Here is a 24010-nt window from a genome sequence, read left to right on the forward strand (position 1 = left end):
AAAAAAAAAATAAAAATACAAATTGGGGAATTGACCAGCGTTCACGACACGGATCGAATTCAAATAAAGAGGTTTCACTGTAGTAGGCATTCAAAATTCCCGGAGTCTTTCATTTCAATAAACACTTGTCGTGATTGGATTCAAAAATAGTCACAAATAGGTTTTCAACGCCTCGCTAGCTTATGGTTAGAAATGGTTGCTTGTCAAGGGGAGCAGAAAGCGGGGCAGTCTTATAAAAGACGGGACAAAAGATGAGAGCCAGGAGACATACGGAACTTGTGTCAGCAGGAACTTAAGGGAGGTAAAGTCGTCCACACACCGCCCTGGAAAAGCAAACAAACATAAATAAACAAACACCGTCGACTCACTTTTTCAGTTTTGTTCTTCTCCAAAAGTGAGTCACCGTCGACATCTCGGATCCCGTAACGCCTCGCCAGGTCACAGGTCATGAGAATTTTCCCGCTCAGTGACATCAGGTTTTTATCTTTAAAGCAGTGAAAGGAATTCGTTAGTTGAAGCTGAAGAAGCATTTCTCATTCAAGCTTAGAGCAGAATTCGAGTCAAATATTATATTTGCAACAAGATGATCCGGGTGCCCCCATTACCTTCAAGACAGTATTTCTGAGATTGCATTTTTGGAATAAGGACAAAGCATCATAATCCCCTGGGTTTTTATTGCCATCCAAGGTGGCACCACCCCCTACTGGTGATTGAAAATTAACATCAAAGTGCCCACGGGCTTAATTTCCTAATGTCACGGTTCAACCTGTTTTCTGGGTTTGGCCACGCGATGCTTACAAGGCAAGCCCGTGGCTACTCTGACATCAGTTTCAATAGACAGGAGTGGGCGGTGCTACATGACATCACTCTCCTATTTGAAAACAGGTGGATTATTCATCACTTATTCCACAAACACAGTGTTAATATGAAAACTGTGTTCAGACTAGTGGGTCGAAAGGGAAGATATTATTGCAATGAACTTTTTTTTTTCTCCCCTTCTGCGTTGAAGTAAAGAGTTAAAACATGTCAGCCGATCGAGAATAGGCCTACCTTGAGCAAGGTTGACAATGCACAGCCCACTAAATTCAGTGCTTTCTCCATGAGCAAACAATTCCTTCGTCTGAGGGTGAAACAACGCAGACATTCAGCGAAAATGACAACACTCTACACGTGCGGTTAGCCGCCGGAGAGAAGCCTACCTTGGAATCTACTTCCCGCGGCGCATCATCTGAAAGCACAAACTGAGTTATTTGCTCGGTCTTGACCGGTCCAGGCCAGAGACTGACAGATGCCACCCCTCTGCTCCGAAGCTCCAAAGCCATGTCCACGGCCATGCGGTCGCACTGTCAAGAAATGGTTGGGTTACTCCATCCATAAAACCGGGGACCTTAGGAAGCGCCAACTTACCGCCGCTTTCCCAACACCGTATGGCACATTGAAGAGATATCGCAGGCCTCCCATGGATGAAATGGTGACGATCAAGCCCTGACCCCGAGCCACCATCAAACGGGATGCGTACACTGAAGCGATATAGTGGCTTCTACCAGATGGAGGAAATAAAACAAAGAAGGCTCAATGAATCACTTTTGCTGAAAACATTCAGCATCAACGAGGTAATTTGCAGCTCCTTCACCGCAACAAACCGACAGAGTCTGCATCACTGCACCGATAGGAATTAAGCAACAAAATCCACCTGTATTCATCCACTTCAGGGGGAGCATTTTGCCACGATGTACTGAAAATGACATTGCAGTGCTTCAGGAAATGACCAATCTCATGTTTTTACGAATGAAGGGTCGCCGTTGTCGGGTGTCACCCGTATTCATCCTCTTCAGGGGGTGGCCATTTTGCCACGATGTACTGAAAATGACATTGCAGGAAATGACCAATCTTATGTTTTTACGAATGAAGGGTCGCCGTTGTCGGGTGGCGTCAGACTGAAGCAACTCCGTGAGGTCGGGGTAGATTTTGTGACTTGGAACTCCCAGTTTTAGTGGGATTCGAGTGCACTTTTCCGGATCTGCGATTGGAAAACTCAGTTGAGGTCGGGGTAGATTTTGTGACTTGGAACCCCAGCTTGAGTGGGATTCAAGTGCACTTTTCCGGATCTGCGATTGGAAAACTCAGACTTCCCACTTTCCTGGAATGCAGCCTGAGGCACTGTGATGTCATTTTCCATCGACAGCAAGCGGCAAAATGGCCACCCGAGTAGATGGATAAAAACAAGGGGATTTTTGCTGCTTCATTCATATTCCACCACCGCAGTCTCAATTACAATACTGTATTTAGATTACTTGTCACGACAACTTTAGACTTCCCTTTCATGATTTTTAACTGTTTATCATCCTCCATGATCTAGGAAACAGAGTGCTAATTAACAAACAGGTGGTCAAACGAAAACAAATTCAGCACTTTTTTGGAAACAAAATGCTTTGACTGCATTTTAGTTTTCTAGTTGGTCATGACAGCGCTGAAGAAAAAAAAAAAACACGCATCTAATGATGGCCAAAGGCGTCTGTAAAGTCGTGACATGCAACTCAGGCCTACTACCTCAGGCCCGTGTTGTTGATGGTGTCCCAAAAAGACGGGTCGGTCTCCCAGAACTTTTTCCCGTGGTTCTCAAAGATGGCCTGCAATGACACGACATATTTGTCACACAAGTAAATAACAGGATGGATTTTAGTCGACAGTTTGGAGCCTAAACTAAAGTGTTCCAATTTTTTTTTTTTTAAAGTCTCAAGATCACCGGATCTTGAGACTAATCAATCCATTATCATGTGTGACATTACGAGAGACTTTCACAAACCTCGTGACACTTTGGTTTCGTAAGCGTCGAAAGATTGAACTCCTGTGTGTTTTGTAATTTTTGTCATGCTCGTACATAAGGGGAACATCGACACCCAAGAGGAAAGGTGCAATCATACCAAAAACAGTAAAACATTTCCTGTATTGTTAATGAACGTTATGATGACATGGATAGATCATCGCACTTGACATTATTATGAGAATTGAGCCATTGTTTTGAAGAGTTCGATACATGGAAGTCACCTGGCATTCCAAAACAGATTGCATTGCAATATGTGAAATAGTACTGAAATGCCACCAACCTGGACTCCAGCGTATGCATTGTTGACCAGAAGGTCCAGTCGGCCACTCTCTTCCGTTTTTATGCGTTCAAACAGTTTCTCAATGTCGCCATCATTGGTCGAGTCACAGATGACGGGCACACACTTTCCACCCCGCTCGCTCACCTGAGTGGAGAGCAAAGCGAGCATGTGGACTGCAGTAACTAGAGCAAGCGGTTTTCCCAGAAAGCCGTTTGGAGCATTATTTTGAACAAGACGACAAGTGACTCATTTTGAAACGTATCATTCATAATTAGCATCTCAAATGAAAAATGCAGCATCCGACGCCCAACGTGTCAATGTTCCATCATTGAACTCAACCAATTATCGGCCGTCTGTCGGGGGTGGGGCTACAGTTGCGTGCATCACGAGCAGGTGCAAATAAATGAATGTCGGGGAACGTTGCCAGGTCTTTCGCTACTTGCGCAGTAACCAAGAAAGCGTCATAGTTACGATAAACCACAAAGACCTTCCGTAAAAGAAAGAGGAAGTAAACAAAAGTACCACAGCTGGCATGATAGCAACTTCTTGGTGACCTGCCTAAGTAATCATTGCCCCATCCAGCTCAACATTTCACCTGTGCTGCTGTTTCTTTAAGAGTCTTTTCCTGGCGTCCGGTGATGTAGACGGTGGCGCCTGCCTCAGAAAGCTGCAGCGCTATTCCTTTTCCAATGCCTCTGGAGGCACCCGTGACCACACAGATCCAGCCGGACAGGGACATGTTCTCTGCCGACGTGGGGGGGGGGACAGATGGATAACAGTCAATCAACAAGTGTCATAAATAATGCCAATTGAAAAAGAGCATCAAAGAAAAGTCTCTTCCACAAAGCCTTTAAAACACACACACACACACACACAAGAGGGGAATGACAACACATTTTATATGTGCGTCCACATTTTTAACGGACCAAAAGTAATTGGACAAAGGAACACAACAATCAGTCAGATTGTAATTTTTCAATACTATGTTGTAAATCTTTTGCATTCAGGGACAACCTGAAGTCTCGAACCCATGAACACCACCGGCCGCTTGGTTTCGTCTCTGCTGCAGCTGTCTTCAGTTCCTTCTGTCATCCAGCACACTTGTCTTCCGTGGTCTTGCAGGTCCTTTGGTGTTGCTGAGCTCACCCGTTTCTTATCTCTTATTAAGGCCATGACAAAGAGTTGAATTGGCCACACCTTAGGTTTTTGCCATCTTACTGCGATGGATTTATTTAGATTTTCAGCCGAAAGCTGGCTTGCTTCACTGATCATGATTGCTCTTTATACTTTGTATTGAGAGATGACCCCAGCAGGCTCCAAATGAACTCCAGGCCTTGTCTCTATTCCTTGAAAGTGAAATGAGGAAATGACACATACCTGGCTAGGGAACAGCTAAGTAGCCAATTGTCCATTGACAATTGATCCAAATTTGGATGTAAATACCCTCGAATTGAAGCTCAGAGTCTGCACTTAAAGCACACCTTCATTGTTTCATTTCAAATCCATTGTGGCTATGGAATGTTGAAAATTGAGTGATTATGCATGTCCAAATCCTTATGTAGCCGACTGTACAAAAAGCAGTCTGTTTCCCCAAAAATTCAGGCTTTCCTCGTGCCGTTTTCAGCTCGGATTTCAATGTGGGTCCTTGGGCAGCTGATGATGAACAGGGACTGAATTCAACGTGGGGAGAGGCACGACCCCACTGAAAGGAAGAACGTCCCCCGTGACTCACTTCTTTTGGCCAGAATCTGTAAGTCGTTACGGGGCTCGTTTGGGCGTTTAACGGACCGTTTTTCAGCATGGACATGGGAACGCCGATGCACTCACGATGGGTACATAGTACAGGAAGGGCAAGGGTGATCAGCAAGGCTCTAAAACAGGTCAGAGTTGCAGTTGGACTATAAAGACTTTTAAAGTTTTTATAAAAAAAAATAACCATTTGTTACGACACATTACCACAAAGTAAGGAAAAAAAGACTCAGTGTTCATTGTTTAAGCAGAGATATGAAAAATCGAAATGTTATGCAAATGCCGTATAAATCAATAAAAGAGATTGAGTTGCCATTTAGAGTTATCAGAAATGTTATTTAACTTACTGTGCTAGAAAATCAATAACTATTTGAAAACGAATAACGACAGCAAGAGACAAAAGCAACTTACAGCGAGTGGCGTCGGATACTTCTTCCCACTGCGAAGTCTTCGCAATTATCTGGTTAACCATCTACAAGGCGTTTGCTGCTGATATGAACGCAACGCCTCCTTTACTCCTCATTTCTTCTTTTCGCGACTTTTTCCGTAGCTGCTCTAGATGATGTTGCTTTACTGCCCTCCTATGGTGGATCTTCCATTTTACAATACATCGACAGTACAGTGGTACGCTGTACTGTAGTTGTTTTTTTTTTTTTTTTGGTATTTTGAAATCTTTTACCGATAAACATACTCGATTCTATAAGTATACACCGTGGCTAAGTATTTTAAATGCGTGGGTTTGCTCATTTACAGTGCATGCCAATGAACAGTCTACAACTGTTGTGTTGTTTATTGGTTGTTATAAGAATTGAACTAATTTAGAGGGAGCAAATGTCCTTAGACTCTGTAGATACTTTTATAATAAATTAAATAAATTTAAAAAAACTCTTTGGCCAAAGGAGAAGTTTTCATTCAACTCTCTCACTTAAGTAACATTTAAAAAGTGGAAACCCTGAACCCAGATTTGGCATGATAATACTGTGTGCAAAGTTGCAGTTTCATATACTGTACATTTTGGGTGTATTACAAATCATCACTGTGTCATTATATGTATATCACTCTCAATATTATATTTCCCACTTGGGACTCCTGGCTAGTAACGTTTAATGAGTTGTCGTTTGGTGCACAACATTTATGTTCTCAAATGTTAATGTTGCCCCGTGGCAAGCATTCCAGTTTCTCACGTGGCCCCTTTGCAAAATTAATTACCACCCCTGCCTTATACAGAATTCTGGCAAGAATGTGGGGCTCCGCTGGAGTTGTACAAACATGTTTAGAATTTCCTCCGCCCAAAAATGATTGAAAAAAAAATATTTGGGAAAATAAATTGAATCGCCTCTCAGAATGTGTGCACACATCCCGCAGCTTGCCCACCCCTGAGCTAGACTGTGCACACTGTTAAATTTGTGTGAGTATTTCCTATAGTCAACTGTGGGTTGCGATGGCAAAACTCATTGTTGGGAAATATAAACTCATACATTTGACATTTTTAAAAAAGATTCTTTGAAAAACAAATATCACAAACTAAAGCTTAACTAAGAAAAAGTCTTGAAGGCATTTGGAACCTATGCATCACATTTTTATAGCAGGCTCAAACATAAAACACAAAACTCACTGGTACAATGAAGTATATTGTTTATTTGTGCAACTTTTCAAAAAATGTCAACCCCATATCCGGTACATAAATCAGGGTAGTCAAAACATAACATTATCACGCAGCGATTATACCGAGAGCTCCAATCATCCAGTATGAAGTACAATATTTAACAAAATGCTCATTAGTTTGGAAAAAAAAGGGCGGGGGTATAATAAATACATTTTTTTTAGTGTGTGTGTGTGTGTGAAGTTTCCCTGAAGAATTGGTTTACGAAAGACTTTTTAAAAGTTGGTCACAATGCTCAGGAGTCTATTCAAGATAACGGTTACACCTCACACCAACATGTATTTCTCTTTCCGGTGAAGTGGCCATGATACCAATGCACATTCATTTTTGCTTATTGTCCTTGTATGCGTTTCAAGATGCAATCATGACTCAGTCTCTGCCCGCAGTAGCCGCTACACAGTTGTAAAAGTGGGCAACAAATGTGGCATCCCTCTCTTCCAGTACGTGTAAGAAATGATTGCGCTCTTCTTCTCCCCAAGACTCAAACCACTGTGTCCACAGGCGTAGCTGGCATTCAAATATGTTTGGTAGTCTGTCCTTGACCTTGACAAAAGTGCAAAAAGGAGAAGAAGTTAAGGAATAGTTGTGGGTCATTCAGGAAGCGGAGGACATTTTCTGTATCCTCCATTAAATTACAAATAATCCAGCCAACAAACATAAAAACATGCACTTATTGTGTAAATTAGAGTCATCCTGAGATGAAGCGTAGCTCTAACTGTAATATTTACGACTCCAACATTTTTCCTCTCAGAATTGAGCGATTCCATATTTTTTCCTTTTCTTGCACTTCATACATAAAAAGTAAAAAATAGTGACTGATGGTTGAGTTGGATGAATCTATATGTTGGTTAAAATACATTTTTAAAAATTCTCAATTTTCCCAACAATTTACACACTGCCAAAAATCGTCCTCCAATTCTTAAATGACGCATTTGAACAGTAAAGACGACTGGGTGTACATCGCGTGGCAGTGCCGTTACCTGAAGAGTACTGAGAGAGTCGAGAAGGGTGCAAACCTTCCCGGGCACGGCTTTGGCCACCAGGTCCTGCAAAAATCTCTCCCGCTGAGAGGGAGTCCAGCCCTGGAACCAGCTTAGGACGCACCTTTGCTCCTGGAGGCTCACATAAGAGATGGGAACCGGCTCTCCGATCTGGCCTCCGCTCGGAGACCCGCATGTCAGATTCTCAAGGGTGGGAGGCCCGGCGACACATTCGGGTGTCGAGGGAAAGCCCTCTGGCCCGCGAGACGAGAAGCCGGGACAGTCTTGTGTTGCCACGGTGGGTGACGCCGCAGCCGTCGGAGCCCCCCTGAGCCGGGAGCGGGAAGAAGCACAGAAGCCCTCTGTGGCCGACATTGTACGACTGTCGGTGGAAAATTGCAGCTGGTGGTCCGAGTTTTGACTGACGCAATTGAACCATGACATCTTTGGACAGGCTGTTTGGGTTCAACATGAGAAGAGCAAGAAGCGACTTATCTACTTAAAATTAATCGGCAGTGCCAACCGACTGGGGAAGTCTTTGGGTTTGTATAACATAAGTTGTACGTTTAACAGGCAACCATGAATAGGAAGTACCTTTTTGCCTGAACGCATCTATATTACCCACCTTAGATAGACTAATTGTCATATTTAAAGAGAAGCCGTCTGTGGGATTCTTCGGCCGTTCTTCTTCACTGTGTTTAACGGAGTTTTTCAAACTGTAATGGTGCGTTACCGCCACCCATTGATCTCCAATGATTACTGCTTTCTCTTGCTATCGAAACTGGTCATTTGAAAATAAACAAATGAACAAAAGAGTTTGGATTTGCAAAGGATTTTTGAAATCCCAAATCAAAATAATTATGTTTATCCTTCTTATATTAGGTGTCTCCTGTATTAAATATAATTAATTATATATATTATATAATTATATTTCTCTTTTAACTAGTTCATCTCTCTCACATGTTATACTTAATAATAACCTATGCTCTTTCTCTCTCGCACTCGCCATCATCCATCCATCCATGATATGATCCAGGCCCAGCAGTGACTTTGAAAGATATGATTTGTGGTAAAGAAAAAGGATGGACTGAATTGCACAAATTTGGGGGTAAATATTCACGGATAAATTTTGCAAATTGTAATTAATAGTACTGTGAAGTGTTTATGTAATTGAGAGGAAATTCAAACTAACGTGGAAGTTGCAAACCGACATTGACCTTCGAAAGTATCAAAACTGCGAAGAAATTACGCACACACGGTCGTTGGCTTCATGTACTATTATATTATAAACCGAAATTTAAAAAAAAAACAGAAATGTGGATTTAAAATGTGTAATGAGGGAAATCAAAAGGGACAAATGTACTTTTTATATCGAATGGAGGAAGTTGTCGGCGTTGACGTCGTCTGTCGGAGGGCGTTGCTCGACGCTCTCGCTGGAATCGGTCCAGAGGAACGGAAAATGGCGGACCTCGAAGACGTAACCCTGGACGGGAGACCGCTCCAGTCTCTTCGTGTTGCAGATTTAAAAGCTGCTCTTGAGGAAAGGGGACTGTCTAAAAGCGGACAAAAGAATGCTCTTGTCAAAAGACTCAAAGGGGTGAGTTACACTGCGAGTTTTGCGGCCACCATTGCTGCGAGTTCAGGATAACGATGAGACGGGCTGATGCTTTCTCGAGGCCCGACATCCGAGTATCGTTACTGTTGAACAGCGTAGTAGCTGGAGTTTGACGTTTAATCATTTCCACTAGATTGCGTTTTGCCTCTATTTTGTCTGTGCTGTTTCTTAGGAGTGCGTTCCGTGTCGGTGAGCGTACTGGTCATTGGAAGAAATAGTTAAGTCAACTTGAGTGCACATCTCGAAATGTGTGTTGAGGGTGATGTTTCCCTGTTAGCTCATTAGCTATTTTGGCTAACGTCGTGAGTTTAGCAGTGGCCTCTGGATTTCTGCTGTTTACAGTGTCTGTCTGAAGCATCGGAGAGCCAGGCTAATAGTTTGCAGCTATGCTATGCTAATTTCCCAACTTAACACGTAAATAAAGACTATTAAGTTATGATCGAAGTCGTCGTTTTGAATTGTTACTTGTCGCTATGTACTGACGACTTAAGGTCTGTGAATTTTAAAAATCTGTTTGAGGCGTTTGAGCTGCCGTAGGTCTTTGACGAGCTGGTTTGTTTACTTTTCTCCTGGTCATCAACCACCCAAATCTTATCGTTCACATGATTTTCTTTTTCATAAGACGGGTTGGCAATTCATCTGACATCAGAAATGCGCCTACAAATGAACAAATGGCGGTTCCTTCTGCTTTTACGTTTCTCTGCACTGTTGGCTCTTTTTTCATGTTGGAAATACATTGTGGGAGTTGAACAATGCAAGAACATTAGTTGTCTCATAGACAATAAAACCCACATAATTTACATCAATTCTTTGATTTTCATTCAAGAATCTCTTAGTGGTGCCAGATGTTGATTTCCTGTGGCAAATACCGCCTTTGTTTTGGCTTAGTTTTAGTCAGGGCTCTCCACAGCGAGTTAGTCGCATGATATGTTTGGCACAGTTTGTATGCCTAATGCCCTTCCGATACAACACACCCAGGAAGGTGGATAGGAAACGCTGAATAGCGTTAAAGGGTCTTGCTGAGGACCCAACTGAATGCCACCGTTCACCCTGACACACTGATATTTAAAACCATTAAACATTTCTCTGATATGTACGAACATGGTTTGCACTTCTTGGAAGTGTCTATGGGTGAACATCAGATTGTTTTATAGTGAGGATAGGCCGGTCACGATAGTTACTCTGACTTATCATTTGACAAATGAAATGGACATGATCAGGGCTGTTACGAACAAATCTTTTTTACTTATTCAGGAAATCCCCTCCAACTGTAAGTAATGATTTAATGAGTTAAAACAAAATCCTGCCTTCACTATCATAGAATGCGCTAGCCAGCCTGGTTGTAATCATGTATACCTTCCTGTGTTCTCGCCTCCAAGTGACCTCAGATCTAGCTTACTGCAATGACATGAAACTTTAGTCCTTTTTTTAGTTTGAAGTGACCACAAATATTTAGCATCTTCCAGTAATATTCCAAGCAAGCCCTCACTGACTGAAGGACTGAGCCGCTCAACATGGTTCCGAGCATGGCAAATATGTGTTTAAAATTATTAGTTTGTTTTGCGTCGACTATTTTTTGTCGTCAAGTTATTTGTTTTATTCTTTTTCCCCAGCCTTAGATACCATCGTTGTTTCCAGACTTGATCTCCCGCAATTTACATGTTTGTTTACATATGTCATCAAAACTTAGTAAATGGACGGCACATGGAGTGCCGTCCATTTACAAACCGCTTCTAATTCTAACTCTTCACAGATAGTGTTAGGCTTGGTAAAACTCTGGTTTGTCTTTTTTGCTCGTTACTGTGCAATGCATCTCAGAGTACCCAACCAATATGTATCTCTTTTCAATAACAGGCTCTCATGCTGGAGAATCTGCAGAAGACCTCCACTGCTCATGTTGGACTGCAACCAAACTCTCAGGCGAGTGTTACAAGAATTGACAGTGTCGTTCCACAACAGAGTATCAACATATTCACATGCAAAATTATGTGAGATCACAGAAATACACTCATCTAGCCTACTAGTTTTTCCACGTTTTTTCTCAACATAACAAAAAGATAGAGCGCTGTATAGGGAGAGAAAGCCTTGCCACTCTGTCTTTGGCTGCAGGAGAGCTGTGCGCTGGGGACAAGATGCGTGTGCGTGTCATACTGACTGCATCGCTACCAAAAAAAAAAAAAGTACCATTGTCCCATATAAAACTAAGCTACTACTGTTGTATTTGACAAGATATTTGATTATTTTGTAGCTTTGTGACATTTCAATGTTCTGAAAATAATGTGAGCAATCTTTTTCACCCGATACCGGATCACCTGAAAATCATGTGGTCGACGTCGATTTCCCTCCGTCCCTTTCCAGTCTCCAAGGATAACCACTCAAACCAAAAATGACCAAACTTATACGTCGGTGGGAAGAGTTGCATTGAGTGCAAGTCGTCACATCATGCAGTTTTAACAACCGCTGTGTGACAAAGTGTTATTTTGTTTTTTCACCCCTCACTCCCCCCTTTAACAAGTGTATTTTTGTCATTGTCTTGATAAGTATATGATGAGATTCCAAATGATTTTCAGCCTGTTGTCATTAACCTTTCGACATTTAGATTGGTGAGGAAATGAGCCAGAATAGCTTCATCAAACAGTATCTGGCTAAACAACAGGAGCTCTTGCGGCAACGTCTGGAGAGAGAGGCCCGGGAAGCCAATGACACTAACGGTAGGTGAAATTGCAATTTCTCAGGGCAGATATGTTAATGATGATGCCAGTTTTAATTTATTTACCTTTTGTAAACAGAGCAAGAGGAACACAAAGATGTTAATAACAGTGTTGCGTGTCCTCCGCAAGACCAGGTCAGACATTTTTTCCCACCATGTTGTTGTCAATTGAATCTGTTTCAAAACATGTGGTAATTGTTCTCTAAAATGTGATTAAAAAATGAAAAAGAAAAAGACTGCCAGTGGAAATCAAGCTTAAAGATTGTAATGATGTCACTGCACAACATTTTTTTCTCATTAGGATGTGACCCAAGCCTCGGCTGAGCAGTACAAAACACCCGGCCCCTCTGACGGAGAGATCCGGTTTGCTGCCGTAAACGAGGGAGAAGCTAATAGCAAACAGGAAGCTCACAAGTCCACTCCTCCTGCTTCTGGGTCAATTACGATGCACATTCCTGGCAATGAGCACCAACCGGAGAAGAGTTCTGCGGCCAGTGACTTCCCAGCTGAAAGTGACGATGATGATAGTGAGGACGGCGAGGAGGATGGTGACAATGATGATGACTGGGGCAGTAACATTCGCAGACGAACTCCGAGACAACCAGCCAGAGGGCCCTCCACTCGGGAGAGGTGTGGAGCATCTCGTCAACCCCAGCAGCCGCAGCACATGCCTTCCCTTTTATCTCCTCAACTCCGCCAGCCAACCCCTCCTCCATCGCCACCTCCAGAGTTATCTTTCTCCTTGCCCGACACCCCGAAACAGAGCCCCCCTAGTCCAGATGTACCCCCAGCAAGGCACTCACCCAGTACCTCCAGCTCTGGTTCTTCGAGCAGCGATAGCCCCAGTAGCAGCCCAGAGCCGCAGAGGAGTGGACATGTGGATCGTAAACCTGGCCCATTAACTCTTTTGGCCCGTAAAATGGAATCGGAAGGCGCTTTCTCTGGAACCAGTTGGCCTGATGGTCATGGGGAAGGAGGTCAGAAAGAGAGCAATTTGCCAATGGCCACCTCATTTTGTGGCACAGAACATGTTGAGGACCTCTCTTCGGCTACCGCTGCAGGCCATGTGCCAATTTCCATGATAACGGCCATCAATCAGGGTGTCATCGGAACACATTCGGCCCATAGTCATATTCCTGTGAGTGTGCTTAAGACTTCCACAACGGAAGAGAGGGCAGAAAAGGCCCTTGAGCTACAAAGACAAGAAAGGCTTAGAAGTCTTGAGCAAGAACGAGCATTGGAGGACGAGCGCAAAAACGCTCTTGAGCAGGAACGAAAGGAAATCGAGAGATTTGAGCATCAGCAAGCCTTAGAAAGAAAAGAACAAGAAGCTTTGCGGTTGGAAAAGAAACTAGCAGCAGAAAGAGAGAGGCTGGAGAGGGAACAAGCTTTGGCTCAGCAGCAGGAAGAGCGAGAGCAAACCATGGCAAGAGAGCGAGCGCTAGAGCTAGAGCGGCAAAGGGAACTTGAAAAGCAAAGGGCCTTAGAGCAAGAACGTCTCCAGCGGGAAACAGAGGCGAGGGAAAAGCGAGAGAGGCAAGCGGAGTTAGAAAGAATACAGGCTTTGGAACGGGAACGAGAGGAAAGAGAAAAGGCTCTTGAGAAAGAAAAGTTAGAAAGAGAAAAGGCTTTGGAGGCAGAGAGAAAAGAAAAAGAACGGATTGAGAGAGAAAGGATATTGGAACAGGAACGTTTGGAAAGGAAAAAAATAGAGCAAGAGAGGCTGGAGAAGGAAAAGGCTTTAGAGAAAGAGAGAAAGGAGAGGGAGGAAGCCTTGAAAGAGCAGAAAGAACGAGAGAGAGCTTTAGAGCTTGAGCGACTAGAAAAAGAAAAAGCCTTGGAGCTTGAGCGTACAGAAAAACAGAGAGCCTTAGAGCAAGAACGTCTAGAGAAAGAATGTCTAGCGAAAGCACATCTATTGCAAGAACGTCTTGAAAAAAGGCGTCTTGAGAGAGTACAATTAAAGCAGGCGTGCCTGGAGCAGGAGCGCCTGGAGCAGGAGCGCCTAGAGCAGGAGCGCCTGGAGCAGGAGCGTCTGGAGCAGGGGCGCCTGGAGCAGGAGCGCCTGGAGCAGGAGCGCCTGGAGCAGGAGCGCCTGGAGCAGCAGCGTCTGGAGCAGGAGCGCCTGGAGCAAGCGCGCCTAGAGAGAGCACGTGTAGAACAAGAGCTCCTCGAGAAAGAGCATCTAGAGAGAACCCGTGTAGAGCAAGAGCGCATAGCGCAAAAATTGGAGAGTGATAGACTAAAGGAGCAAGGAAGATTAAATCTTGATAGGAAGGACGAGAGACAAGCTTCAAATGCAACTCTTGAAAATAGGATTGAGGACAAAATAGTCAAGGAAAGTCCTAGTGAACAGGGCATTTTAGAGAAGAAACCTGCCAAGGAGTTAGACAATGAATTCCCTCCAGCCATATGTGGTAGTGAGCCTGGTTTTGCCCTTTCCACTGCTCCCCTTTTCACAGGACCAGCTAAAGAAACAGAGGCAGTAGTCCAGGAAGATGCCAAAGCTCCAATGACACCGAGTGAATCCCATGCAGCAGAATCAAGGTCAACACTGTCATCTCCGCAGTCATCATTGAAGAAATTCCCGTTTGCAAGAGACTCCCTGATTCAGGCCTGCTCTACTAACGCCATGGTCATCAAGCGGCATCGTACCTTCTCCGATACACCCCCGCCGTCTCAGGTGTCACTTTCCTCCACCCCGACCAGTTTTGGAGAACGGCAAGAAAGTGAAACCTCTGCAGAACAGGAACAGGAAGTTAGTAGTAAAGCACTGGGTCAGGTGGGCAGCCAGTCTGAGGAAGAGTCTGCTTTGCACCAAAAAACAAGTTCCAAAGAAGGTTTTACGAATCAAGTATTAGAGGACAAGGACAAAGAGGATTCGGTGAGGCATAATGAGCCTGCCAAGGAAATGACCAAGAAATTAAAAGATGCGGATCAAATCAAAGTTCCTGCAGGCCCAGTAAATGCTGTACAGAGAAGAGGAAAACGTTCATCCTCTCATGATTCTGCTTCCTCTGAATCTGATTCTGGGTCCTCATCATCTCGCTCTTCTTCCTCATCCTCCTCTTCTCTTGAGAAAATCTCCACGTCAAGAAATAGAAGGGTAGGCATTCCACGCCGAACCATTTTTCTTGACCTTTAAACAGCCAATTTGCAGCATGGTCCCTTGAGTCGGGTATTATTTTACAGTTACCAATTTCAGTTTGGTTGCGTATAAACTAGAGACGTTGCACAGAAACACAATATTACTGGCACGAGTTCAAGTTGATCGGTTACGCAGGTTCAAAATCATGAATGAGATGCACCGTCTTAAAATGTTGTCATGGTCCTGTCATTTTTTTTTTCCTATTACATCTCCTGGGAGCAAGATCTTGAACACAATGCTGGCTTGTTCAAGTCATGTTGAGTGCTTCGGGAAACTAATAAGGAGAACCAATTTAGATTTTTAACAGCCACTAGTTTGCAGATATGATGTTGGCGCTCTGGAGCCTCACAAAACCAAATAACCAATTTTGGTTTTGGATCCAATATAAAGCATAAAATGAGTTTTCAATGCCGGTACAGGAATGCACAGGTCGGAAATGTTGCCCCCGATGTCATTTATCTGCCGTTTGCTTTTAGGAAGGAAAACTTGACAGAAGTGCTTCACCACAGTGTAGAGTGACTGCTGTGGCTGAAGAGGCCAGTCTCAAAGAAACGCAAAAGGCTTCCCCTCACAAAAGAGAGAGGTCTGTCGAGAAGACCAGTGCAGGAGATGATGAAGCGAGTCAGGCCAAGGTCAGTGGGTCTAATTCCTAAAATCATTCATTTTTCTTGATGGCATTTTCCCTCCAATTAATGGTTCTCCTTATCTAATGGGTGCCTTTACATTCCCCTTGTTTCATAATTTAAACATGCTGGTGTCCCTTAACATCCCAGAAACCATTTATTGAAACAACCACCGGAGACGAGATGAAAAGGAAAGATGCCAAAGGACCGGAGGAAAAGGATGCACAAAGGTTTGCTTTGATATCTTGGTAGAGTGAGATCACTGAAACGTCAAATGAACCTAATGCACGTGTATCTGTTTTAGTGTACATCAGGTCATTGAAAGGAATCTTGCGAAAGATTACTTCACCAAATCGTTCATTTCGCCCCTACGGGAGTAATCTAAAATCATAATCAGAAGTAAATAATCTCCCAAAGGAGACGTGGCTGTCTGCATTCCGCTGCGGTGGACAGCCCCGCCACAGATGCCAACCTCACTTTTATGCTCACCCTCCTCTTGTTCTTCTAATTAGTTCATTTGATTTATTATTAACAAAAACAAGCACAAATGTTCACACCAAATAAGGTGAATAATAACACAATTTTTATGTGATTGGTTCATGTATAAACACAGCATTGCTTGTCAAATGAAGGTTAAAAAAAAAGTGTGTCGATCCAATACTGCATTGATTACGTCTGCGGGTGAGGGCCTGGTAAGCAACGGTGACCAAGCCAGCCACTTTGCTGTGACCCTAGAACTAAACAATATACAATACATATTTATTTATATAGCGCTTTCACAACAGCTGCAGCTGTAGCAAAGCGCTTTACAGAACAGTGAACATAAAAATAATAAAATTGAACACATAACATAAAACAGTCAGAACTATTCATGCATACGCCTTGGTGCTTGAAGCCGTTCTAGATGAAAGAGGAGACAATCAAAGTCTCCTTTCCCCAGTGGATCCGAGACGTCCTGCTCAAAACGTGCCTGACGCCCCACACGTCAGCTACAAGCTAAGTTTGAAACTGAAGAAGAAGCTGTAGTGGCCATTGACGAGAAAAGAAATTGGTTTACAACTTCTGTCAATTTTAGATCAGCTTCAGTTCAAAGCGGCGACTCTCACTTCCAAATACGCGTCGGCGTCTCTCCTTATCCTCGGCTCCACCAGTTTAACTCCGGTTTCCGCACCAAAAATCAGCTCCATTGACCTCAAATTGTGCGAAACATCTCTGGATTCCCCCCCAGCAAAAAAGAAAAAAAATCTGTGGCTGAAAAAAAACTAAGCAGTGACTGGCATGCAGGAACAACAACCGAGACGATGAGGAGAACAGTGTACATTACAAAGACAAGATATTTAATGTGACAGATGAACGTTGTGATGTTTTTGTGCAAATATTCCCACATTTTGGATTTGATGCCAGACTCTAACATTGAATGCAAGGGACTTTCGATGCCTCAGGTGGCACAGTGATTTAAAAAAATGCAGCATCACGGTGTAAAGAATACTGCCACATGTGCTCAACATCAGAGACTGAGAAAACCATTGTCAGTTAAAACAGTTTGGTGCTATGTCTTTCAATGCAAGGTAAAACTACCATGTCAAGCAAAAGCCATTTATCAACAAGACTCAGAAACACTTCTCATCTGGGATGGACTGAGGCAAAGTGGAAAAGTGTGCTGTGGTCTGATGAGTCCACATTTTGGACATCATGGGCGTTGTGTCCTTCAGGCCAATGGGGAAAAAGACCATCAAGATTGTCATCAGTGCATTGTTCAAAAGCCAGCATCTGTGATGTTATGGGGGTCTCTCAGTGCCCATGCACATCTCTTAAGGCACAATTAATGCTGAAAGTTACATACAGGTTTGGGGTAAACATATCTTTCCATCCAAGTAATGTCTTTTTTGCTTGTCTTTCGAACATTGTCGCCGTGGCTTCGTAGTAAAAGATGGGGATTACTGGATTGGCCAGCCAAAAGTCCAGACCTGTCCCCCATTGAAAAAGTGTGGCTGCTTATGAAATGAGAGATAGGACTCGTCTGTTGATCAACCAATTCATACATCAAGCGAGGATGGGAAAGTATTCCTCCTATAAAGCTTCAATAATTAGTGTTCTCAGTTCCCAAATGTTAATATTGAGTGTTGTAAAAGGAAAGGTGATGAAACACAGTGTTTTTGGAACATACTGCAGCCATCATATTCTAAGTTATTGATTATTTGCCCGAAACAATCAGGTTTATCAGTTGAAACATTAGATATCTTGTCTTTGTCGCTGATTCAATTAAATGCAGGTTTAAGATGATGAGCAAATCATTCTGTTTTTATTCAAGTCCCAACATCATTGGAATTGGGTTTGTATATCGACACTCATGAAGGTGCAATAAATAAGAAAGCTCTAAATCATACAGTGTTATTTTTAATTGATGGAACTAAAACAGTAAGCATATCGACAATTATTTATAAATAGATGTATGTACTGCACACTGTTGAATTTCAAATTCATTGAAATTTCCCCTGAATGAACAAACTTGAATTTAACCTTCTGTTCTGGAGGGGTTGTGGTCCTGAGCATTTAAAATGTACCTGAAAGTAACGCTATAGTTAGTTTCCCTAGCAACGAGTCACTTTTGGGGAGCGGTAACAGAGACTAATTGGTGACATTTCCACCAGTGATTTTGTGGGAAGGAAGGCACGTTAGCTCAGCTACAAATGTTGACTTCCCCGCTGAAGGATTTCCTATCAGGCAATAGTCGTGGCTGCCTTCAAGCCAACACGTGGGTCCTGATTCATAATAATCGTTTTCTTCCCTTTGCGACATACTATGGTACCTTCGATGCTCCTCGATCGGCGGTGTAAGATGGAAATATTTTGAAGATCGAATTCGATCGGCCAAATGGCAGGCGAAGTCGTCGGCTCCGACGGGTCATACCGGCCGCCGAAGCAGCCATAAACGCGTTCGGAAAGGAGTAACCTGTGGTGGGTGGAAGGTACGACGGAGGGAGCGCTCGCTGCGGCACCCCGTTTGTGTGTCGCGTTTGACGCCGCATTTGGTCGTGTGTGTGCGTCGCAAAGTTGGATCAGCCGCCGCCGCAGCTACAGCTGCTGCTGTTGCTGTGCTCGCTTGAGGTGACACCAGCAGATGGGAGCATTCTGCTCATCGTGCGTCACCGCCTTGCAACCTTTCGTCTCGGCCCAGGTACACGCAGCCGGGCGCGAGGCGGACTGCGGACGCATTACATCGGCTCGCATTTTCACGCTTGTGCTTAGCTATTTGCTGCCGTTTTAGGACACGTTTCGTCGCAAGCGTTTAGTTCATGTGTCTCAGTTCTAGCCGTCGTTGAGTCGTCCGGAGGGCGGGCATCGGGAACATTTGCTGTAGTGTCAAATCGTGGTACTGCAGGTTATTCACTAGGTTTAAAGCAACATCTATCTACCCCGTGACCTGTTGAATAGAATTAAACTTGTACAGTAATACAAGTCAGAAGGAGCTCATACACTCGCCACAATTTTCTGTAATTCCCTACTCGACCGTGTAATTTTGCTTCATTACTAGCGATGTAATCATGTGTCTTCTCATTTTCTGCTGATGTGAATGCAGGCAGGGAGCCGAGTCTGCTATGCAAGAGTCAGAGAAGCTTGTGGAGTCCACCGAGGAGGTAAGACGGCGGTGGAATTCCTTTTATCCACGTTGTCTATCATAGGGTATTGTGACAAAAGAGTCTAGTCTCAAACACGGAGTGAACCACGAAACACTTTCCCTGCCAAAAGATACACGTTATTGTATGTAATCTACCAAACTGACCTCTTTGTACAACACGTGCAGTAAACACAATTTTTATGACGACTCCCGACAACCAACACAGCCCAATACATCTTTATTATGAATTTTGCTCATCACGGTTCATTTACTGTGTTTTTACTTCCTGTTATCGTCTGCGTGTGCTTTTAATGAAACCTATCGTTAACCCTTTGTGTTCAACCTTTCTTGCTGTGTTTCAGGCACACAAGGCCTTCTCAGCTCGGAAGATCTCTCTTAGCAGTACGTACATTGTCTGTTTATCTCTTTTTACTGTGTTGATTTATTGCTATTGCACAGATTCGATCAAAGATTCAGTCTGCTGCCAGGGAACTCAAATCGGCAATTGTTAGACCTGTGACTTGCTTGGGTAAAACTTAGAAGACTTCACTGAAGTACTTGGCAAGTCTGTCTGTTTATGATTGAAAATCTGCCTTTTCAATATCACATTTTTTTCCCCCTAAAGAAAAGTTTTGTTTTTAAGTGTCATTCGTGCCCCAGGCAGAACACATAGTAGCATTTCTCCAAACAACTAGTTAAGACTTGCATCTTAACCTTTAGTTTTCCTGTTACCCACACCTCCAGTTTATCTTAGTAAACGCAGTAATTATATGAGGACCAGGCAGGTGCCAATGCACAAGCAATTCGCCGAGTGCACTTCAAAAGCACTACTTGAGAAAGTTGTCTTCATATATCTGCTGGGAGCATGTGCTGCTATCTAAACAAAAGGCAACAAATATTGCATGTCTGAATATCTCGTACAGTACCTGCAAACATGCTCGAGTAAAGATATTCACATTAGATCCACTGTCTAAACATATGCTACCTTGAGTTCCGTATGGGCTGAAACTCATGCAGGCTGGAGCAAATCTTGGTCTCATTGCAAATCGCACTCGTGTGCATTTTGAAGTGTACCCGACAAGAACAGGTCCCAAAATGGTTGATCTGCTGCACATGAGAGCTTGCTGTGCTCCCTCCTTCCCTATGCAAATGAAGAGCTCCATCTAAAACGGATTTGAGTATGACTCCATTTATTGTTGCGTTGGCAGGTAGTAAGACCTCTCCGGGCCCGGGAAGTACTGATGGCGATCAGGAAGGTGGGACTGCAGGTAGTCGCAAGAGGAGGTGGGGTTCCAGCACTGTGGTCACTTCCAAGAAACCTTCCATCAGCATCACCACAGATTCACTCAAGGTACGAACAGCAAACCCTCACTGACGCTTCTTCCGGGCCGAAAAACGCTGACCAAGTGTTTTGTTCCCAGTCACTGATCCCCGACGTCCGACCGGGCGTAGGCCAAGACGCCGTTGTGGACCTGCATCCTGAAGAAGTTGTTCTGTCTGGAGCCGAGGAAGAAGATCAAGAGCCGTCCGAGCAGGACCTTCAGATTCGACGCACTGTCACCCAAGTAGGGTATTCGGCGACTTGAATGTGTGCCTCTTGCTACTTCGCCGAGTGACAACGAGTTAACCTGGTCTCTTGATTGTAGGAGGTGGCTTTGGACAGCCAAGAGAATGGGCAGAAGCAGACTAAGAGGAGGAGGTGTGAGAACGTGGAGCAAAATGACATTCAGGGAAACCACAGTAGGATCGAATCTCATGAAGAGAAACCCATGGAAGACACGCAAACACAGTCGCCAGCCCGGCCCAGTCAAGATGGAGAAATCAACACTGGTCATGGTAATCCATCTTTCCTTCCTTCCTGACTTTATTTCTTTTCCTCTTATCTTTCTCTCCATGTCAAGAGCCACATAAACAAACAAAAAAAAAAAAAAAAAACAATCTAGGTTCACACACCTATTTCGAACAACAGTACCAGTGGCTGAGAGCAGAGCGGCAGCACGCTTGCATCTACTGAGTCTGCACAGCATCAGGAAGCGACTTTTCTGTGCCATTTAGCCCTCTGAATTGTCCACAAATTGTGTGATGGTGATGGATTTTCTACCACTACACAGACTCTCTTCCTTTCCCTCCATTAGTGGCCGCAGGTGACACCCTCATTCGTCGCTCCTTCAGCCAGCAAAGAACGGGCGTTTCCATCACCATTGACGACCCCGTCCGCACCGCCCGGCACCCGTCTCCCCCACGTGGCAAAGTTTCCAGCATTGTTCACATCAGTAACCTGGTGAGAAAACAAATGCTTAGTTTAGTCTAAACTTATAAACATATTTATGTGCTCTTGTGTATTTTTATTTTGTTTAATTGGACCCCTCCAAATTTCAGAAACTACATAAAATGTTGTCTCGATGGAACGAGATGGCACTTTGTGCTTTTTCAAATCTTTGAGTGTTGACAGAGTTCTGTGCGCTATGAATGTTTTAGTCTTGGTTTGGAATCGCAATGTATGGCTGACTTTGTTGTGCATTCATGTTGTTTAGGTGAGGCCGTTTACTCTCGGGCAGCTGAAGGAACTGCTGGGCAGAACTGGCACCCTGGTGGAGGACGGCTTTTGGATCGACAAAATCAAATCTCACTGCTATGTCACTGTGAGGCATTTTTAATGGCGCGTGTGATTTTTCACTCAATGGCTGAAATGAGAGTAAACTTAGGCACCTTGCTCTGTCTAGTACTCAAGTTCCGAAGAGGCAATCGCAACACGAGAAGCTCTTCATGGAGTCAAGTGGCCTCAGAGTAACCCAAAAGTTCTTAACGTAGACTTCTGCCAGCAAGATGAGGTTTGTCTTTTTTTTTTTTTTGGTGGACCATATATAAATCCGTGTTCGCCTGATCATGTCTGTGCTTTCTAGCTGGACTTCCACAAAGGATTGGGTGCAGCAGAGAAACCTGGAACGGAAGAGCAGTGGCTGACTTCCAACCGTTTTCAAGCAGCGGCCCTGCCTCCTCTCCTTCCCAAGCGAGACCAGTGGGCCGAACGCGAGCGGGAAATGGAGCGCAGGGAAAAGGCGCGCTCAGAGCGCGAGTGGGACCGCGACAAGGTCCGGGAGTTTGGGAAACCCGGAAACGACGGAGAGGGAGGTCCCCGGAGGTCACGCTCCAGGGAGAGACGGCGCAAGGAGAGGGGAAAGAGCAAAGAGAAGAAGACGGAAAAGAAAGGTAACGCCAGCACGCCATATTGACGCGACGTGCAAGCCCCTGACTGTTTGCATGATTGTCCGTTTATGTAGAGAAAGCCGCCGAGGAACCCCCTGCAAAACTTCTTGATGATCTTTTTCGGAAAACTAAAGCAGCCCCCTGCATCTACTGGCTTCCACTTACCGATGAGCAGGTACGAAGCGCTCAGTCTCAGCTCACACGCACACTTGGAACAGAACATTGCTCAGAGACCCTCACTCATTGGTCTGCGTTTCAGTTTGTCGAGAGGGAAGCCGCCAGAGCGGAGCGGATGAAGGAGCGCGAGAATCGACTGAAACAGCTGCAGCAGGAGGAGGAGGAGAAAAAAAGGAAAGAAGAGCGCAAGGAGAGAAGCAAAGGCGGAGGAGGGCTTGCAGCGGGAGACCGGAGCGAGGGGGCGAAAGACAAAGACCGAGAGAGAGAGCGGGACAGGGACAGAGGTAAAGAGAGGGACAGGGAGAGGGAGAGGGACGCTGACAAACACAGGGATGGCTACCGAAGGCCGGGGACTAGCGGGGAAGGGGGCGCCAGACGCTCCCGAAGCCGCAGCGACCCGCGAGACAGGCGGCGCTAATCAGCTGATGGAACTGTCTCGAGAAACCCGCCCTCCTCCATTTGCCTTCCACTTCGTGTACTTTGTTCCAACTGAGACCCAGCAAAGGACCAACCCCGATGTCGTTTGTCACCCCCTCTTTCAGTTCTCACCTCAAAGCACACGAACACACACACACACACACATATACGCGCAGACGTGTGGAAAGGGGACCAGAAAAGTGCAAGTGTTGTATGTGTCACTCCTTGTCAGGGTTTGATGTATATTGTGTTCATGCATTTGAATTTGCATCATGCATCACTGTTTTTGGGACTCTCCTCCACGCAGTATAGCAATACTGCATGCCGAGTAATTCCTTATCATCCTCTTCCCCCTTCTGACCGAAAGTATTGGTGCCATCATTTGCTCTTTGCCTCCGCATTTAACAGGCTTGCACTTTGGATGAGGCGGACTTGTTGCTGCATGGAAACCAACAATCTTCTCAGCCATCCTGCCTCGAGAGACAGAGGAAGAGAAAGCTCGTCTCTTTGCAGAAGGTGTGCTGAAATGTGGCCAACGTGTGGCATTCTGTACAGACATCTTTAATCATACCTTTTTAACTGAGGCAGCTTTGGAGTATTTTGATCTTAGGCAATGCAGTGTTCCTCTCTCCAGCTGTTTGGAGAAGAAAAAAAAAAAAGAAAATTCTACTTGGAGACTGGAGGCGACGCTTTTTCTGTCGCACCAGATTCCTTTATTATTATCTCATCTATGTTTGTTCCCTTCCCTTGGCGTCCTCGGACGCTCTCACCATGTTGGGCTTATACAGGCCGTTGAGGGGAGGTTGTACTATTTTCAGTTTTCTCGCCAATGAGTTTTAATATTGTTTTTATTTTACCATTTTAGTACAAATGCTTTGTTTTTGATTGTTTTTTTAAATTTCTTCTCTGATTACGCCTATCAGTGGTGAATGTACAAATAAAAAAAAATGGATAAAGTTTGAAAGTATTGGTCTGACTTTCTGTTTCCTCTTCCCG

The 24010-nt window shown here is 44.3% G+C and overlaps 3 protein-coding genes across 3 annotated transcripts; 1 reads left to right on the forward strand and 2 right to left on the reverse strand.

The window, feature by feature from the left end:
* Positions 1-88: 88 nt before the first annotated feature.
* dhrs1 (dehydrogenase/reductase (SDR family) member 1) lies at positions 89-5374 on the reverse strand. The gene is made up of 9 exons (XM_019864762.1): positions 5268-5374; positions 3703-3851; positions 3108-3251; positions 2551-2630; positions 1408-1540; positions 1200-1343; positions 1051-1120; positions 404-484; positions 89-323 (listed from the first exon to the last, which is right to left on the reverse strand). Exons 2-9 carry the CDS (start codon positions 3844-3846, stop codon positions 187-189), a joined length of 933 nt encoding a protein of 310 aa, XP_019720321.1. The 5' UTR covers positions 3847-3851; positions 5268-5374; the 3' UTR covers positions 89-186.
* Positions 5375-6474: 1100 nt separating this feature from the next.
* cunh14orf119 (chromosome unknown C14orf119 homolog) lies at positions 6475-8307 on the reverse strand. The gene is made up of 2 exons (XM_019864763.1): positions 7500-8307; positions 6475-7062 (listed from the first exon to the last, which is right to left on the reverse strand). The coding sequence occupies exons 1-2, from the start codon at positions 7941-7943 to the stop codon at positions 6889-6891; spliced, it is 618 nt and encodes a 205-aa protein (XP_019720322.1). The 5' UTR covers positions 7944-8307; the 3' UTR covers positions 6475-6888.
* A 616-nt stretch (positions 8308-8923) lies between these two features.
* Positions 8924-23974, forward strand: acin1a (apoptotic chromatin condensation inducer 1a). The gene is made up of 18 exons (XM_019864766.1): positions 8924-9096; positions 10969-11034; positions 11714-11825; positions 11904-11959; positions 12126-14930; positions 15449-15604; positions 15746-15825; positions 19175-19232; positions 19576-19615; positions 20422-20564; positions 20635-20778; positions 20860-21049; positions 21349-21494; positions 21748-21855; positions 21937-22044; positions 22117-22423; positions 22495-22595; positions 22680-23974. Exons 1-18 carry the CDS (start codon positions 8959-8961, stop codon positions 23013-23015), a joined length of 5094 nt encoding a protein of 1697 aa, XP_019720325.1. The 5' UTR covers positions 8924-8958; the 3' UTR covers positions 23016-23974.
* The last annotated feature ends 36 nt before the right edge of the window (positions 23975-24010 follow it).

Source organism: Hippocampus comes, unplaced genomic scaffold (assembly GCF_001891065.2).
Source record: "Hippocampus comes isolate QL1 unplaced genomic scaffold, H_comes_QL1_v1.1 scaffold285, whole genome shotgun sequence".
In the NCBI taxonomy this organism is placed as follows: domain Eukaryota; kingdom Metazoa; phylum Chordata; class Actinopteri; order Syngnathiformes; family Syngnathidae; genus Hippocampus; species Hippocampus comes.

Bases quoted from the DNA above. Each gene is read 5' to 3' on its own strand.
- cunh14orf119 (XM_019864763.1), bottom strand. From the start codon at position 7,943: ATGTCATGGTTCAATTGCGTCAGTCAAAACTCGGACCACCAGCTGCAA. The intron at 7,063-7,499 runs GTAACGGCACTG...ACTTTTGTCAAG, and splicing joins ACTCTCTCAGTACTCTTCAG to GTCAAGGACAGACTACCAAA.
- acin1a (XM_019864766.1), top strand. From the start codon at position 8,959: ATGGCGGACCTCGAAGACGTAACCCTGGACGGGAGACCGCTCCAGTCT. The intron at 9,097-10,968 runs GTGAGTTACACT...TTTCAATAACAG, and splicing joins TTGTCAAAAGACTCAAAGGG to GCTCTCATGCTGGAGAATCT. The intron at 21,495-21,747 runs GTGAGAAAACAA...CATGTTGTTTAG, and splicing joins TTGTTCACATCAGTAACCTG to GTGAGGCCGTTTACTCTCGG.
- dhrs1 (XM_019864762.1), bottom strand. From the start codon at position 3,846: ATGTCCCTGTCCGGCTGGATCTGTGTGGTCACGGGTGCCTCCAGAGGC. The intron at 1,541-2,550 runs GTAGTAGGCCTG...TCCATCTGGTAG, and splicing joins ATCAACAACACGGGCCTGAG to AAGCCACTATATCGCTTCAG. The intron at 1,121-1,199 runs GTAGGCTTCTCT...TTTCACCCTCAG, and splicing joins CGCGGGAAGTAGATTCCAAG to ACGAAGGAATTGTTTGCTCA.